Genomic DNA, 15,513 nt, shown 5'->3' on the forward strand with positions numbered 1-15,513 from the left:
AATCATGTGACCCCATTTCCTTTGCCAGATGCTGGTTTAGAAATAAGAATATACAGCAACTGTAGCCTGTGAGGCATTGGGTGATAAACAGTCATTTTTTCTGCATTTGGACATTTTTATCTGCATGTGATACCTGGAGAGACATGGCCATCTTAGGCTAGACCCCTCACAGTCCCAAGAGGATAACCAACAGGCTAGGTTCAGCAGAGCATAAAGATGGAACAAATCCAGATCCTTGAGGATGACACTGAGCTGCAAAATTAACCAATTCTGAACCATATTACCTCAGAACTTCTGGTCATGCAAGACTAATTTTCTTATTGTTTAATCTACCGCTAGTTGGATTTTCTGTTATCACAGGCAAAGGCATCCCAACTGATACATGGTGCTAGACCAGAAAATTCACACTAGATTAGAAACTTTCTGTACAGCTGGATTGCTTTTAACCACCCAAAAGAAACTCAATTTGCTCAGGACTGGCTATTCTATAACATCAGTACCAGAGGGAATAAGATATTAAGAGTGCTCTTAAAAACCATACAAGAACAGGTTTCAAGATGGCGGTGGCTGCGGCAGTTGGCGTGGAGTAGCTGAGGTGGAAAAGGCGGCCACTGGGCCTCAGGCAGCCGGGAAACTTGTGGACCTTCCTCTTGCCATCTCTTAAGGGAGGACCACAGCTCCTGGCCGGTCGTGGTGGCGCACTGCCACTTTGCCCTCGGCAGGAGAGGATGCCTCATTTACAGGCAACAACTCTGAAGCGTGGAGCAGGAAAAGAACTGTTTCTTAGCTGCAAAAGCGAGTCTTGAAACAGGGAACACGGTGCCAGGGCTGCTGTGGATGCAGACAGGATCCCGGAGGCCGGGGCCGCGCTGAAGGCGGCCAGCTGCCCTATTCAGGATTCGAGGTTTCAGGCCAGCATTAAAGAAGATTCCTGGGAGCGCCCGAGCCGCGCTACGACTGAACAGCCTGAGGCGGCAGCAGCCGAGAACAGGGAAGGCGACAAACCAGAGACAGAGAGTGAATACCCGACCTGGCACAACCCTGTGAGTGACCCCTGGCCCAGCTCTGCTCGGAGGGATTACGCCCACCCAGCTCCCGCCTGCATCACCAGGCCACTCACCGCCCCGGGGCTGCCTCCATTTACCCAGGTCCGGGCAGCTCCGCCCGGCTCAGCCCCTCACTGAGCCTTCCCACTTGCTTGGACCAGCGCGGGGCTTTCTGGAGCCTGCGGGCCAGCCACCCCTCCCACTCCCTCCGTGGTTCTCTGGCGGGGCTGGTGGCGGGGGGCGTCCCCGGCCAGTGTTGGGAGGGCAAGGAAGTACGGGCGGGCCGACTGTCACTCCACCACACCCTGGACTCCGGCCCCCAGTAAACTTCCTGTTATTGGGAGGCAGATACCATCTCTGCAGCCACCAGTTCAGAAAAAAGCCTAACGAATTTCTGGTTGGGAATAGTGTGGTAGGAGAGTCCCCAGGTCCACTTGAACCTGCCGGAGAGCAGGCGGCAGGTGGGCACTAGATTTGGTCTATGCCAGGGGGATACAAAGGTGAACAAGACCCGAGAAAGATATACACAGTGCTACAAAGGCACCCAGAGAGACTGGTCGTCTGTGCCTAGCAGAAACCTGGTAGACTTCCTGGGCGAGGCGGTGCCAAGCAGAGTCTTGAAGGCCCAGCTGATAGAAGAGGGGCGCAGAAGACACGCCACAGCCCAGCACAGTGCGAACAGAGTGGGGAGACTGGCGACCTGGGAGGCGGAGACTCGACAGAAACCACACACCCGGTGGGGTCGCCACTGCACGATCCAACAGCCTGGGCCAGAGCACACGGAACAGGGAGAAGTCCTGCATGGGAAGTGAAAGCTCAACAGAGATCACACACCCTGTGGTACGTGATCCACCAGCCCAGCAGAGTCCAAGCTGACCAGAAAGGTGGATCCCCGGAGAAGCCCAAGACCCGAGGCAACCACACACACAAGGCACTAGAGGCCAACTGAGCAGTCACGGAGGGAGCCATACGAAACTGGCAACCACAGCAACATCCTAGTCAGTCATTAGTCTCAAACCGGTGGTCTGTGAAAACCCCTGCCACAATAAATAACACCAAAAAAAAAAGATATCAGAAATACAAAAAATCAAGAAAGCACACCACCAAAAGATAATAAATCTCAAACTCTAGATCCTATAGAACAAAAAGCCCTTGAAATAACTGACAAGGAATGTCGAGTGATAATTCTAAGGAAACTGAATGAGATACAAGAAAACTCAGCTAGACATCATGATGAAACGAGAAAAAGTATACAGGATCTGATAGAGGAAATGTACAAGGAAATCAATGTCCTGAAAAAAAATGTAGCAGAACTTGCTGAACTGAAGAAGTTATTCAGCGAAATAAAAAACACAACAGAGAGTTTAACCAGCAGGCTTGTCGAAGTTGAAGAGAGAACCTCGGAACTTGAAGATGGGCTGTTTGAAATAACACAAGCAGACAAAAAGAAAGAAAAAAGAATCAAAGACATGGAAGAAAATCTGAGAGAGATATCAGACAACCTCAAACGCTCAAATATCCGAGTCATGGGTATTCCAGAAGGGGAGGAAAATGGAGATTCCATTGAAAACATATTCAACAAAATAGTGGCAGAAAACTTCCCAGGTATAGGAAAAATCACAGATCTTCAGATCCAGGAAGCTCAACGATCTCCAAACGTATTCAACCCAAAAAGGCCTTCTCCAAGACATGTCATAGTCAAATTGGCAAAACTCAGAGACAAAGAGAGAATCTTAAAAGCTGCAAGAGAGAAGCATCAAATCACCTATAAGGGAGCCCCAATCAGGCTAACATCAGACTTCTCATCACAAACCCTAAAAGCTAGAAAGGAATGGGATGATATTTTCAAAATACTAAAAGACAAAGATTGCCAGCCAAGAATACTCTACCCTGCAAGGCTATCCTTCCGAAATGAAGGGCAAATAGTATATTTTTCAGACAAACAAAAACTGCGGGAGTTCACTACCACACGACCACCCTTACAAGAAATCCTCAAGGGAGTACTGGGTTTGGTTCCTGAAAAATAACTACCACTGCCATAAAAAACCAAGAAAAATCAATACCCACTAGTATAATAAAAATGGCATCCATGAAGAGAAAACAAGCAAACAAAAACACTATCTACAACCTAAGGAACCAACAAACACAGAAACCAAACAGTAAATCAGAAAGCAAGGAACAAAAGACACCTAAGACAACCAAACAACCAATAAAATGCTAGGAATAAATCAACACCTTTCAATAACAACTCTTAATGTAAAAGGCTTAAATTCCCCAATCAAAAGACACAGACTGGCTGACTGGATCAAAAAGGAGGACCCAACTATATGCTGCCTACAAGAGACCCACCTCACCCATAAAGATTCACACAGACTAAGAGTGAAAGGATGGAAAAAGATTTACCATGCAAACAGAAAAGAAAAACGAGCTGGAGTAGCTATTCTTATATCTGACAAAATAGACTTTAAACTAAAAACCATAAAAAGAGACAATGAGGGACACTACTTAATGATAAAAGGACTGATGCATCAAGAAGACATAACAATCATAAATATGTACGCACCCAATGTTGGAGCAGCCAGATTTATAAAACAAACGCTATTAGACCTAAACAAGGAAACAGACACTAATACCATAGTAGCAGGGGACCTGAACACCCCACTGTCAATATTAGACAGATCATCTAGGCAAAGAATCAGTAGAGAAACATAAGATCTAAACAAGACTCTAGACCAATTGCAATTGGCAGATATCTACAGAACATTCCACCCAACAACCTCAGAATATTCATTCTTCTCATCAGCACATGGATCATTCTCCAGGATAGATCACATATTAGGTCACAAATCAAGTCTCAATAAATTCAAAAAAAATTGGAATTATCCCATGTATCTTCTCAGACCACAATGGATTAAAACTAGAAATTAATAACAAACGAAACTCTGGAAACTATACAAACACATGGAAATTAAACAGCATTCTACTTAATGACATATGGGTCCAAGAAGAAATCAAGCAGGAAATGAAAAAATTCATTGAAACTAATGAAAACAATGATACATCATACCAAAACCTGTGGGATACTGCAAAAGCAGTATTGAGGGGAAAATTTATCGCATTAAACGCTCTCTTCAGAAGAACGGAAAGATGGCAAGTGAACAACCTAACACTTCACCTTAAAGAACTAGAAAAACAAGAACAATCCAAACCTAAAGTTAGCAGACGGAAAGAAATCATTAAGATCAGAGCAGAACTGAATGAAATTGAAAACCAAAAAACAATTCAAAAGATCAACGAAACAAAAAGTTGGTTTTTTGAAAAGATAAATAAAATTGACAAACCATTAGCATGGCTAACAAAAAAAAGAAGAAGATTCAAATAACCAAAATTAGAAATGAAAAAGGCGATATTACAACTGATTCATATGAAATACAAGGAATCATTCGAGACTACTATAAACAACTATACGCCAACAAATTTGAAAATCTGGAGGAAATGGATAAATTTCTGGACACACACAAGCTCCCAAAACTGAACCATGAAGACGTAGAAAATTGAACAGACCAATAACAATAAAGGAGATTGAAGCTGTTATCAGAAGGCTCCCAACAAAGAAAAGCCCAGGACCAGATGGATTCACAGCAGAATTTTACCAAATATTCAAAGAGGAATTGACACCGATTCTTTACAAACTATTCCAAAAGACTGAAACGGACGCAAATCTCCCAAACTCATTCTATGAAGCAAACATCATCCTGATACCAAAACCAGGTAAAGATATAACCAAAAAAGAAAACTACAGGCCGATATCCTTGATGAATATAGATGCAAAAATCCTCACTAAAATACTAGCAAACAGAATACAGCAACACATATGTAAAATTATTCATCACGACCAAGTGGGATTCATCCCAGGGATGCAAGGTTGGTTCAACATACGCAAATCAATAAATGTGATACACCATATTAATAAACTCAAACACAAGGACCATATGATCATCTCTATAGATGCTGAAAAAGCATTTGATAAAGTTCAGCACTCATTCATGACAAAGACCCTCTATAAGTTAGGTATAGAGGGAAAGTATCTCAACATAATTAAAGCCATATATGACAAACCCACTGCCAATATCATCCTGAATGGGGAAAAGCTGAAAGCTTTTCCTTTAAGAACAGGAACTAGACAAGGATGCCCACTCTCACCACTCCTACTCAACATAGTGTTGGAAGTACTAGCCAGAGCAATCAGAGAAGAGAAGGAAATAAAGGGCATCCAGATCGGAAAAGATGAAGTCAAACTGTCCCTGTTTGCAGATGACATGATCCTATATATCGAACAGCCTAAAACCTCTACAAAAAAACTGTTGGAATTGATAAATGATTTCAGCACAGTAGCAGGATACAAAATCAACACACAAAAATCAGTAGCATTTCTTTTCTCCAATAGTGAACATGCAGAAAGAGAAATCAAGAAAGCCTGCCCATTTACAATAGCCACCAAAAAAATAAAATACTTAGGAATTGAGTTAACCAAGGAGGTGAAAAATCTCTATCATGAGAACTACAAACCACTGCTGAGAGAAATTAGAGAGGATACAAGAAGATGGAAAGATATCCCATGCTCTTGGATTGGAAGAATCAACATAGTGAAAATGTCCATACAACCCAAAATGATATACAAATTCAATGCAATCCCCATCAAAATTCCAAAGACATTTTTCTCAGAAATGGAAAGAACTCTCCAGACATTTATATGGAACAATAAAAGACCATGCATAGCCAAAGCAATGCTGAGCAAAAAAATAAAGCTGGAGGCATAACACTACCTGACTTTAAGCTATACTACAAAGCTATAATAACCAAAACAGTACGGTACTGGCATAAAAACAGACACACTGACCAATGGAATAGAATAGAGAATCCAGAAATCAACCCACACGCTTACTGCCATCTGATCTTTGACAAAGGCACCAAGCCTATTCACTGGGGAAGGGACTGCCTCTTCAGCAAATGGTGCTGGGATAACTGGATATCCATATGCAGGAGAATGAAACTAGATCCATACCTCTCACCGTATACTAAAATCAACTCAAAATGGATTAAGGATTTAAATATACACCCTGAAACAATAAAACTTCTTAAAGAAAACATAGGAGAAACACTTCAGGAAATAGGACTGGGCACAGACTTCATGAATATGACCCCAAAAGCACGGGCAACCAAAGGAATAATAAACAAATGGGATTATATCAAACTAAAAAGCTTCTGCACAGCAAAAGAAACAATTAACAGAGTTAAAAGACAACCAACAGAGTGGGAGGAAATATTTGCAAAATATACATCTGACAAAGGATTAATATCCAGAATATATAAGGAACTCAAACAACTTTACAAGAAGAAAACAAGCAATCCAATTAAAAAATGGGCAAAAGAGCTAAGTAGGCATTTCTCTAAGGAAGATATCCAAATGGCCAACAGACATATGAAAAAATGCTCAACATCACTCAGCATCCGGGAAATGCAAATCAAAACCACATTGAGATACCATCTAACCCCAGTTAGGATGGCTAAAATCCAAAAGACCCTGAACGATAAATGCTGGCGAGGTTGTGGAGAAAATGGAACTCTCATACATTGTTGGTGGGACTGCAAAATGGTGCAGCCTCTATGGAAAATAGTATGGAGGTTCCTCAAACAATTGCAGATAGATCTACCATACGACCCAGCTATCCCACTGTTGGGAATATACCCAGAGGAATGGAAATCATCAAGTCGAAGGTATACCTGTTCCCCAATGTTCACCACAGCACTCTTTACAATAGCCAAGAGTTGGAACCAGCCCAAATGTCCATCATCAGATGAGTGGATACGGAAAATGTACATCTACACAATGGAATACTACTCAGCTATAAAAACGAATGAAATACTGCCATTTGCAACAACATGGATGGACCTTGAGAGAATTATATTAAGTGAAACAAGTCAGGCACAGAAAGAGAAATACCACATGTTCTCACTTATTGGTGGGAGCTAAAAATTAATAAATAAATTCACACACACACACACACACACACACACACACACACAAAACCGGGGGGCAGGGGAAGAAGATATAACAATCACAACTACTTGAAGTTGATACGACAAGCAAACAGAAAGGACATTGTTGGGGGGGAGGGGGGAGGGAGAAGGGAGGGAGGTTTTGGTGATGGGGAGCAATAATCAGCCACAATGTATATCAACAAAATAAAACTTAAAAAAAAAAAAAAGCCATACAAGTACAGCCTGGACTGTTGAGCTCTACGGAAATGAGTAGATGAATATAAACTCAGCTTGACATGGGAAAGAAAGACAGAAAAAACGCGTAGAGTAAGAGAACACTCCCAGATTCCAATTCTCATTTATGCTTTTCAAAAATGAATATAAACCACTTTTTATGGCATGGCAAAACTAAGGCTGTCTCTGCAATTCAAACATTAGTTTACACTGGTAAAAATAGGGAGCCATTATTACAAGTATTAACCCCCAGACAACACCTACTATACTTTATTTTCAAGAAAACTGCATTTAAAATTAAGGAAGATAATAAACGTGTGGTTAAAAATGCTTCAAAAACAAAAAAGAAAATGCTGTATTCCTTAAAGAAAAGTTGGCTACGAAAATTCAAATATCCTCAAAAGGCACAACTAATTTAGGATTAGCTAACAATTGGCTGAGTTGCTGCAGGTCCAAGTACCTGAAGTTAAACCTAACTATTTAAAGATTTTTGCCCAAGGCCCACACTGTTTTGCATGCAGTACAAACAAATTTCATCACAGGCACAAGTTAATAAGACAAGTATGGCAGAGCTTAGAACATATGTAACATTATAGTCTTCAGTCTCCTGGTAAATTACTTACTCACACTTGCTCTCCAAAGTACAGGTAGTTAAAACAAGGGCAAGTTTTTAAGTGTCCTTGGAAAGAGCACAGGGCCTACACTCACCTCTGTTTCAGAGCTGGGATTTCTGTGGGTTCTGGCTCAAGTATTTCATAGGCCAAGTTCACATCCTCTGTCTCCCGAAGCAATGCATAAATAGGCTGAATTTGTTCATTAAATCTTGCCAAAAGTGTGCGTGCATCTTTTTTGGGCATTGCTGATTCATCCTCTTCTACCTCTGTATGGCAAAAAGTACAGCGGAAAGTTCCTACAGAGAAAACAAAAGTCTCAGGTCAGGGAAGTGAAATACGCCTTTAGCAGTTTATATCTCCACCCCTCCCCCAACATTATATTATTAAAACTTTCATACACAGAAAAGTTGAAAGAATTTTACAGTGAACACTCATGTGCCCACCATCTAGATTCCACAATTAGCACTTTGCTGTAGTTCATTGATCATATATCTATCAATCTATCTATCATTTTTGATACATTTCAAAGTAATTTCATTCCTAAGTTCAGTACAGCAGTTTTTAATCACAAGATTTATATTTATTTTAACTTAAAACTGAATTCCTTACAGTTTGCCACTGAAACTTATATCCTTTCCCAACAGCTTTCTTTTCATACATTACATATCTGGGTCTACATTATGGGGAAAGCCAAATAAATGCTTAAAACTAAAAGTTTCTGGTCATCCTGTACATTGTCACAAGGCTATTTCTTCAAATTTGTTAACTATTTATATCTAAACAAATTTAGTCAATCCATTTCCAAAATTAAAGTTCAACAGGCCTTTATTTTTCTTATTTCTATGTTCCCCCCATCCAACTTGTAAATAATTTGTAGTAATTCCTTAGAAATGTCACAGATTTTTCACAACTACTATCATTTCACTAGTCTAGGCCACTATTACTTAGCATGAAAGAGCTTCCTAAATCTGGTCTTTGAACCTCTAGGTTCTCCCTCTCCAATTCCAAGTTTCCTGTGACACCACTAATATCGTCTCATCCTCTTGCTCTAAACTCTACTTGATAGCTGAATTTCTGAAGTCCATAGCATAAAATCTTAATTTTTTATCCTAGTATTCAAGACTTGTATAATTTTGCCTCAAAATATTATGGCCTGTAATTAACTCATGTATCAGTCATTAATATTCATACTATTTGTAGAGTGCTTTCTGTTCTCTGTTCTAAAATGCTTCCATGTACACTTTTTGATCTTCACACCAATCCTGTAAAGTGATTCAGAACTGAGGGTCTGAGGAGTATTGTGATTTGTCGAAAGTCACATAGCTAACAAAAAAACAGCAACAGCAGCTTTTATATATTGAGTGCTTACTAAGTGCCAGGTATCATCAACCCTCTGAAGCTGGTACTATTATTGCCTATTTAAATCTGTAAAATACAGAGATTCTAAAGGGTTAAGTAACTTGCTCAAGATCATACAACTACTAGCTGGGGGGAGGAAGCAAGACTCAAATCAATCCAAACTATTATGCTAAAACTCACGCTCAAACATTATTTAGATTCTACACCACTAGCTGCACTCAGATTTCAGTTTGGTTCTTATTCCCAATGCCAGGGACCTGTATCCTTCCATTCTGACTGAATTTACTTGAGGGATTAAAGAGATCATGTAAGTACTTACTGGCACATAATAAGTACTCAGACATTAGCTTTAAAAGGCCCCATACGTGATGGATACATAACACCACCCCCTAACTCTGCTTCTCCGGTAAGGAATAAACAAACTTGGCATCTCTGCTTTGATGTAACAGTAGGTCATCCTAATACAGATTTTCCTCAACTTAAGATGGGATTATGTCCTGAAAAACCCGTCATAAATTGAGAATATCATAATTGAAAATATCATAAGTCTAAAATGCACCTAATACACCTAACCTACAGAACATCATAGCTTACCCTAGCCTTCTTTAAAGATGCTCAGAACACTTACATTAGCCTATAGTTGGGCAAAATCATGTAACACAAAGCCTATTTACAATAAAGTATAGAATATCTCACATAATTTATTGAATACCATACTGATAGTGAAAAACAATGGTTTCACATTATAGCAAAGTTGAAAAATCATAAGTCAAACTAATCTAAATTGGGCACTGTCTGTATGTTCACAGTAGAATAAATTTCTTTACCGCCCCTCATACACAGCCAATAGTACCTAAATTCTTTGTTTATATACCCTGTCTAAAACACTCTTCATCCATCTTTGTACTATCCAAATGTGACCTAATTCTACATCTACATCTCACCAAATAAGTGAGAAAGAGAGACAAAAGCAGCCCCTGACAGCTAGGTGGTGGCCCACCACTCACAGCTAGGGTCTGGTGTTTTTCTGTCAAACACAATGCCACAGACTACTAACATCAAATAAGGACTTCTGTGACCATGATGGAAGTGAGGCAAAACCAAACCACTGTTGAAGTACTTCAGAGGTCAGACAAAAACAATGACTCTGTACGAATCACAAAAAAATCTCAGCTAACACAAGTGACTGCTGCTTCTTTACCAATTACAGTTTTAGGCCTCACCTTGTTCTTCACACCTCCTAGATAAGATTTATTAAGATACTCAATCATAGAATTATCCCCACTTCTATTTTTTAAGATGACTGGTAAGGGGATTTTAACCCTTGACTTGGTGTTGTCAGAGCCACGCTCTCCCAAGTGAGCTAACCGGCCATCTCCATACAGGGATCAGAACCGTTTGCCTTGGTGTTATCAGCACCACACTCTTCCAAGTAAGCCACGGGCCGGCCCAAATTACCCCCACTTCTTGACAGCACATAATCCACAGCAAACCCCCACCACTGAATCCTCCCCAAAATTACCCAGCAAAAGCCCAAATTCTCTAAGTCTGTCTGGCACCATCTTACTGAGACACTCCACGGTTCCCCATGGCTTCCATTGCAGAAAGCATCAATAAACCTAACTTGGTTTACTACAGGCATGTACCTGATGGTCTTTGACTAATGGACATCAAAATAAAGATTCTAGCTTAACCAACTGGACAAGGATACCATTTACCAAAATGAAGAGAAGAAGAACAAGTTCTTTTTTCTTTGTAGGTAAAAGATATCAAGTTGCTTTAGATATCTGGATCTATGTTGTCCATTGGCCATCAAAATGGATGTTATAAGCCAACTTATTACAGCTGCTTAGAGCTCAAGAGAGAGGTTTAGACTAGAAATTTAGATCAGAGAATGAACAACATATAGGTAGTAACTGAAGCCATAAAGTAGATCAGAGTACACAAAGAGATTAAGGAGAGAAGTCAAGGTATAAACCCAATGAAAGAGAAATCCTTGAGAAACAGAAATGGAACAACCTGAGGAATAGGATGGTGTTTCAAGGAAATAGTATGGTGCCAATTTTTCAAGGTCAAAAATAATTAAAAACTAGCTTTCATATTTAGTAACAAAGGCCTTAAGTGGTGTCCTTGGCTAGAGAGGTTTTAGATGGTGTGCTATCTTAGATTACTCTCTAACTGTTCCAAACTGTCTCAGCCACTTCTCTTCAACAGGAACATAGAATATAATCCATGGGGGGAGTTAATAAAATTAGCCATATAAAATAAAATCAAATAAAGCCCTTATATACCTGCTGAATTAAAGAAACATACTGATGTAGGACTTGATGGTTAAAAGATGCGCTCTTACAGAGACTGTCAGTGATAACTAAAAACACGTTAGAAGACAAGTTATCTAGTTCAGTAGTTATTAAATTTGTTTTTAAAGGAAGAAATCCCATACCTTGAGTGAAAAAGTACCTCATATGTAATTACAAAAGCAAATGATCTGGTAAAGCACAGAAAGACAGCTAAGACAAAGGATAACACTAACCCTCTCATGACATGTCTTCAAAGTATTACAAACCAGTCTCCTCAATGTCTCCCACTAGGCACACTGTGCTGCAGAGCCTTTGCACTGCTGTTCCCTTTTCCCAGAATACTTTCCCTGCAGATGGCCAAATGGCTAATCTCCTAATCTACTTCAGTTTTTTACTCACAAGTTACCTCAGTAAGGCCTTCCTTAGCCAATGATATCTAAAATTTCAACACTGTCCTATCCACTCCAACAATCATATCCTTTCCCTTTCTTTTTCCTTAACATTGTCACTATCCAAAATATTATATTTTATTATTTATCTAGCTTATTAGTTTATTTATCATTAAAAATTCATGTTATGCCCAAATTTTTAAAAAGTCCTCTCAAATACCCCCATGCTTGTTTGAAGACTATATTCCAAACTTCAGCTTTAAGTAAACATATCAACATGCTTGTCAGTATAGCTTGTCCTCATAAAACAGCAATGAGAGAGAATACTGTTAACACATAATTTCATAGTAGGACAATCTCAGAATAATGGTCCTTTAACTTGAATGAATTTATTTTCATAAATAAAAATAGGAGGGAAAAAAACATAGTATATAGTCATAAGGAACATGAATTCTAGCCTCATCCAGATTTAACAATAGTTACTTATAGAAGGACCCATTTTGCAGTTATGAAAATAATGGCTTTTGTATTACTGCCAAGAACTGTGAATGGTCTGAGATTTTACCCTACTTGCAAACTAGCAAGTTATTCTGCCCCAATTTCATGGACGCTAGCAGAAAACACAAGATTCTTAGGTCAGAGACAAAAAACTTTATTACTCATAGCAATAACAGTAGCCAGTGTCAGTATTTGAGCTAGTTCCCCAAGCCCCAATTCCCATAGGGTGACACAAGAGGGATAGGTGACAACTGTACATGCAATAGGTTGTGTTACAGGAATGAAACTTGAGCTTAAAAGGAACCCAAATCTTTTATAATGGACACAAGCATGACTATCCTTTGTTCTGGAGGGAGACACTACTTTTAATATACTAGACAGAAGCAAATCTGCTCTTTCTCTGGAAACAATATCTCTATCTTACAATGCTGCTCACTATATAAATGTCCTTTAAAAAGTCCAGAAAAAAAGGCAGTCAGTACCACTGCTTGCTTGTAAGACATATATAACATGAGAGACCCATGGACACTTGTCTCTCAATAATCACCATGTCTGGCAAACATTAGAAAAGGAAAAATTAGCCTGTCTCTGCGTCCTATGTTTATCACAAAAACACAAGTTGTAAATGAGAAGCAGCCTGTCAAAAGCCAAATGTAGAATTTCTTATTTTTCTTCTTGGACTCTAAAGAATCCAAGAAAAATAAGAAATTTGACATTTTATGGAAAATAACAAGACCAATTTAACAAACCAACAGCTTTTTTATGAATTTCACTAAGCATTATAAAAATGCAAATCAGCTTTCCCCAAATTATAAGGGGTGGTGGGCAAGGGTGCCCATGGAAACTGAGTACATAATATGAACTAAACACCAGGCTGCTGAAAGAGTGGTAGTGGAATACACACAGACACAGAACCCATCATCAAGAAGCTTAAAGTCTAGTAGAGAAGAAAGGTATCTGGAGATAAACATAACCAGGGACCAGTGCAAAAAAATAAAGTACATGTTTTGGAGTTCAAAGAATGTGACTTCTAACTGATGGCATTTGGGAAGGCTTAGGGAGAAGGTATACTTCTAATAGAATTTGAGGTAGAATTTAGAAGATAAAAAGTTGTTACAGAGAGCAAGGGAAAAGGGAAGGGAACAGGACACTCTAGATCATCATAAGACAAGTAGGTGGCTGAAAAACAATGCTAAACTGCAATTTCAGTCTGGTAGAACTATAGTTATCAAAAAGAATGGTAATAAGACAGAACTAAAGAGATAAACTGGCGTGACCATAACTGAGTCTTGCATGCTAAGCTTCATTTTTACTTTATTCTTTAGTAATAGGAAAGGCCTTGAAGGGTTTTGGGAAAGAACATGAGTCATCAACACTAATATTTACAAATCACTGATCTGCCTTATGGCTTGAGATGGCCTTCCAATAAGATAGTCTTAACTGAGTTTTTGCATAAAAATCACTGGAAGAATTAATACCTAGGCCCCACCCCAGAGATGCCGATTCAGTAGGTCTGGAGTGGGGCCCAGGAATATGAATTTTAAAAGTTCCAAAGGAATTATAATGTATGCCCTGGTGGAGAGCTGCTTAAATTAAGCAATATGATAAATACACCAACTCTTCCTGTGACTGAACCACTCTACATTAAGTAGTATGCATAGAATACACTCCTCAAGAATGAGAGAATAAATTGAAATTGAAACTCAGGGCTCTGCACCATCTTTCCCTTCCTATATATAAGAACCAAGAAGGCAAAAACCAGAAACAGTAAATCCAAGCCACATAAGGGAGAGCCTAGAAGCTATATCCAAGAATGTGGCAGCAGAGAGAAAATGAAGGCTACAAAGATTCTTTAGGCAAAGCTTAAGAAGTGATAGGATTAGAAAGAAAAACATTTGTTTGATCAACTATAGCCACATACCACAAAAGAACTAAGAAAGCTACTATACAAATAGTCCCATGTATTCTTCAGAGGCAAGTCTGTGAAATAGCATGAGGGAGTGAGGACTCAGAGATGTTAAGTTTACCAGGTCATAGCTTGAAAAGAAAAATCACTAAGCCTGTTTTCAAATACAAATGTCTGACACAGAAGACTAAACTCACTGTACCATCCTGAATTATACATCCCTCTCCCAACCTCCTGTCATCCCTGCCAACTACAAGTTAGCAAACTTTTACCATGTATATACATTAGTTCTAATTCTTTTTACTTTTCAATATGGAATGTAAGGAGAAAGGATCTGTAACATAGTATTTATTCAACAAACATTAAGTGACTATCACAAGCCAGGCAATTACCTACCTGAGTTTTAACCTATCAGGTATGCCAGAAGGATCAAAATATACCCAGAGGCAGATAACTAACCAGCATTGAAAGTAGGGAGAAAAAAGATCTTTTACAAATAGCTATCTCAAAACTATACTTTAGGGTCCTCTATTCAGTAGTATGTAAATGTCTCAATTGTATGACTCAGGACTCTTCTAATGAAGGTAAGTTATCACTCCAAATGAGGAGAAAAGAAATGTAGACGTAACTGTGGGAGTGAGGGAAAGATTGGAGGGAGGGAGAGAGGATAGAGGAAAAGTTCTACACCAGTTTATTTTTAACTTTCTCCCAAAATAAGAAAAGTAAAAACAAAAGTGAATTGGGGATAGAGAGGAAAGGAGGAAGGGATTGGTAACAAAAGAAAGAAACCCAAAAAGCAGTAGTTCAACAAAATTCAAAACTTGATATTTTCCTTCATTAAACACAGAAGAAAATTTAAATGGTGCCCATTATGCTGGCCAAGGCCTTCAACTTAACTGCTTCCAACATGCTACTCATTTTAACAAACATGTTACTCACTTTGGTTACGTGAGTATTCAGTCAAGAGAACAATAAATACAAATAAAATCAAAGTTAAAAAACTGTTGATCCCCTTTAGTTTGACAAGAAGAAAGTGCTTTGGAAATTTATAATTGAGGAAAGGGACAGAGACACAAGATGAGAATATGGGCAGAAGACATTATGAGTCAAGTCCCCAAACAACTA

General features: G+C 39.2%; 1 protein-coding gene across 2 annotated transcripts in view; it reads right to left on the bottom strand.

Annotated features, from left to right (window-relative positions):
- GTF2E1 (general transcription factor IIE subunit 1) overlaps window positions 1-15,513 on the bottom strand; it is a 38,689-nt gene that overhangs the window by 12,626 nt on the left and 10,550 nt on the right. For both annotated transcript variants that reach the window (XR_010024061.1, XM_063102702.1), the window contains exon 3: window positions 8,031-8,232. Coding sequence is in view for 1 of the 2 variants with exons in the window: in XM_063102702.1 (XP_062958772.1) it covers window positions 8,031-8,232 (202 nt within the window). In the remaining variant the exon portion in view is untranslated. The remainder of the gene's footprint in view (window positions 1-8,030; window positions 8,233-15,513) is intronic.

This window comes from Cynocephalus volans, chromosome 1 (genome assembly GCF_027409185.1).
Source record: "Cynocephalus volans isolate mCynVol1 chromosome 1, mCynVol1.pri, whole genome shotgun sequence".
Classification (NCBI taxonomy): domain Eukaryota; kingdom Metazoa; phylum Chordata; class Mammalia; order Dermoptera; family Cynocephalidae; genus Cynocephalus; species Cynocephalus volans.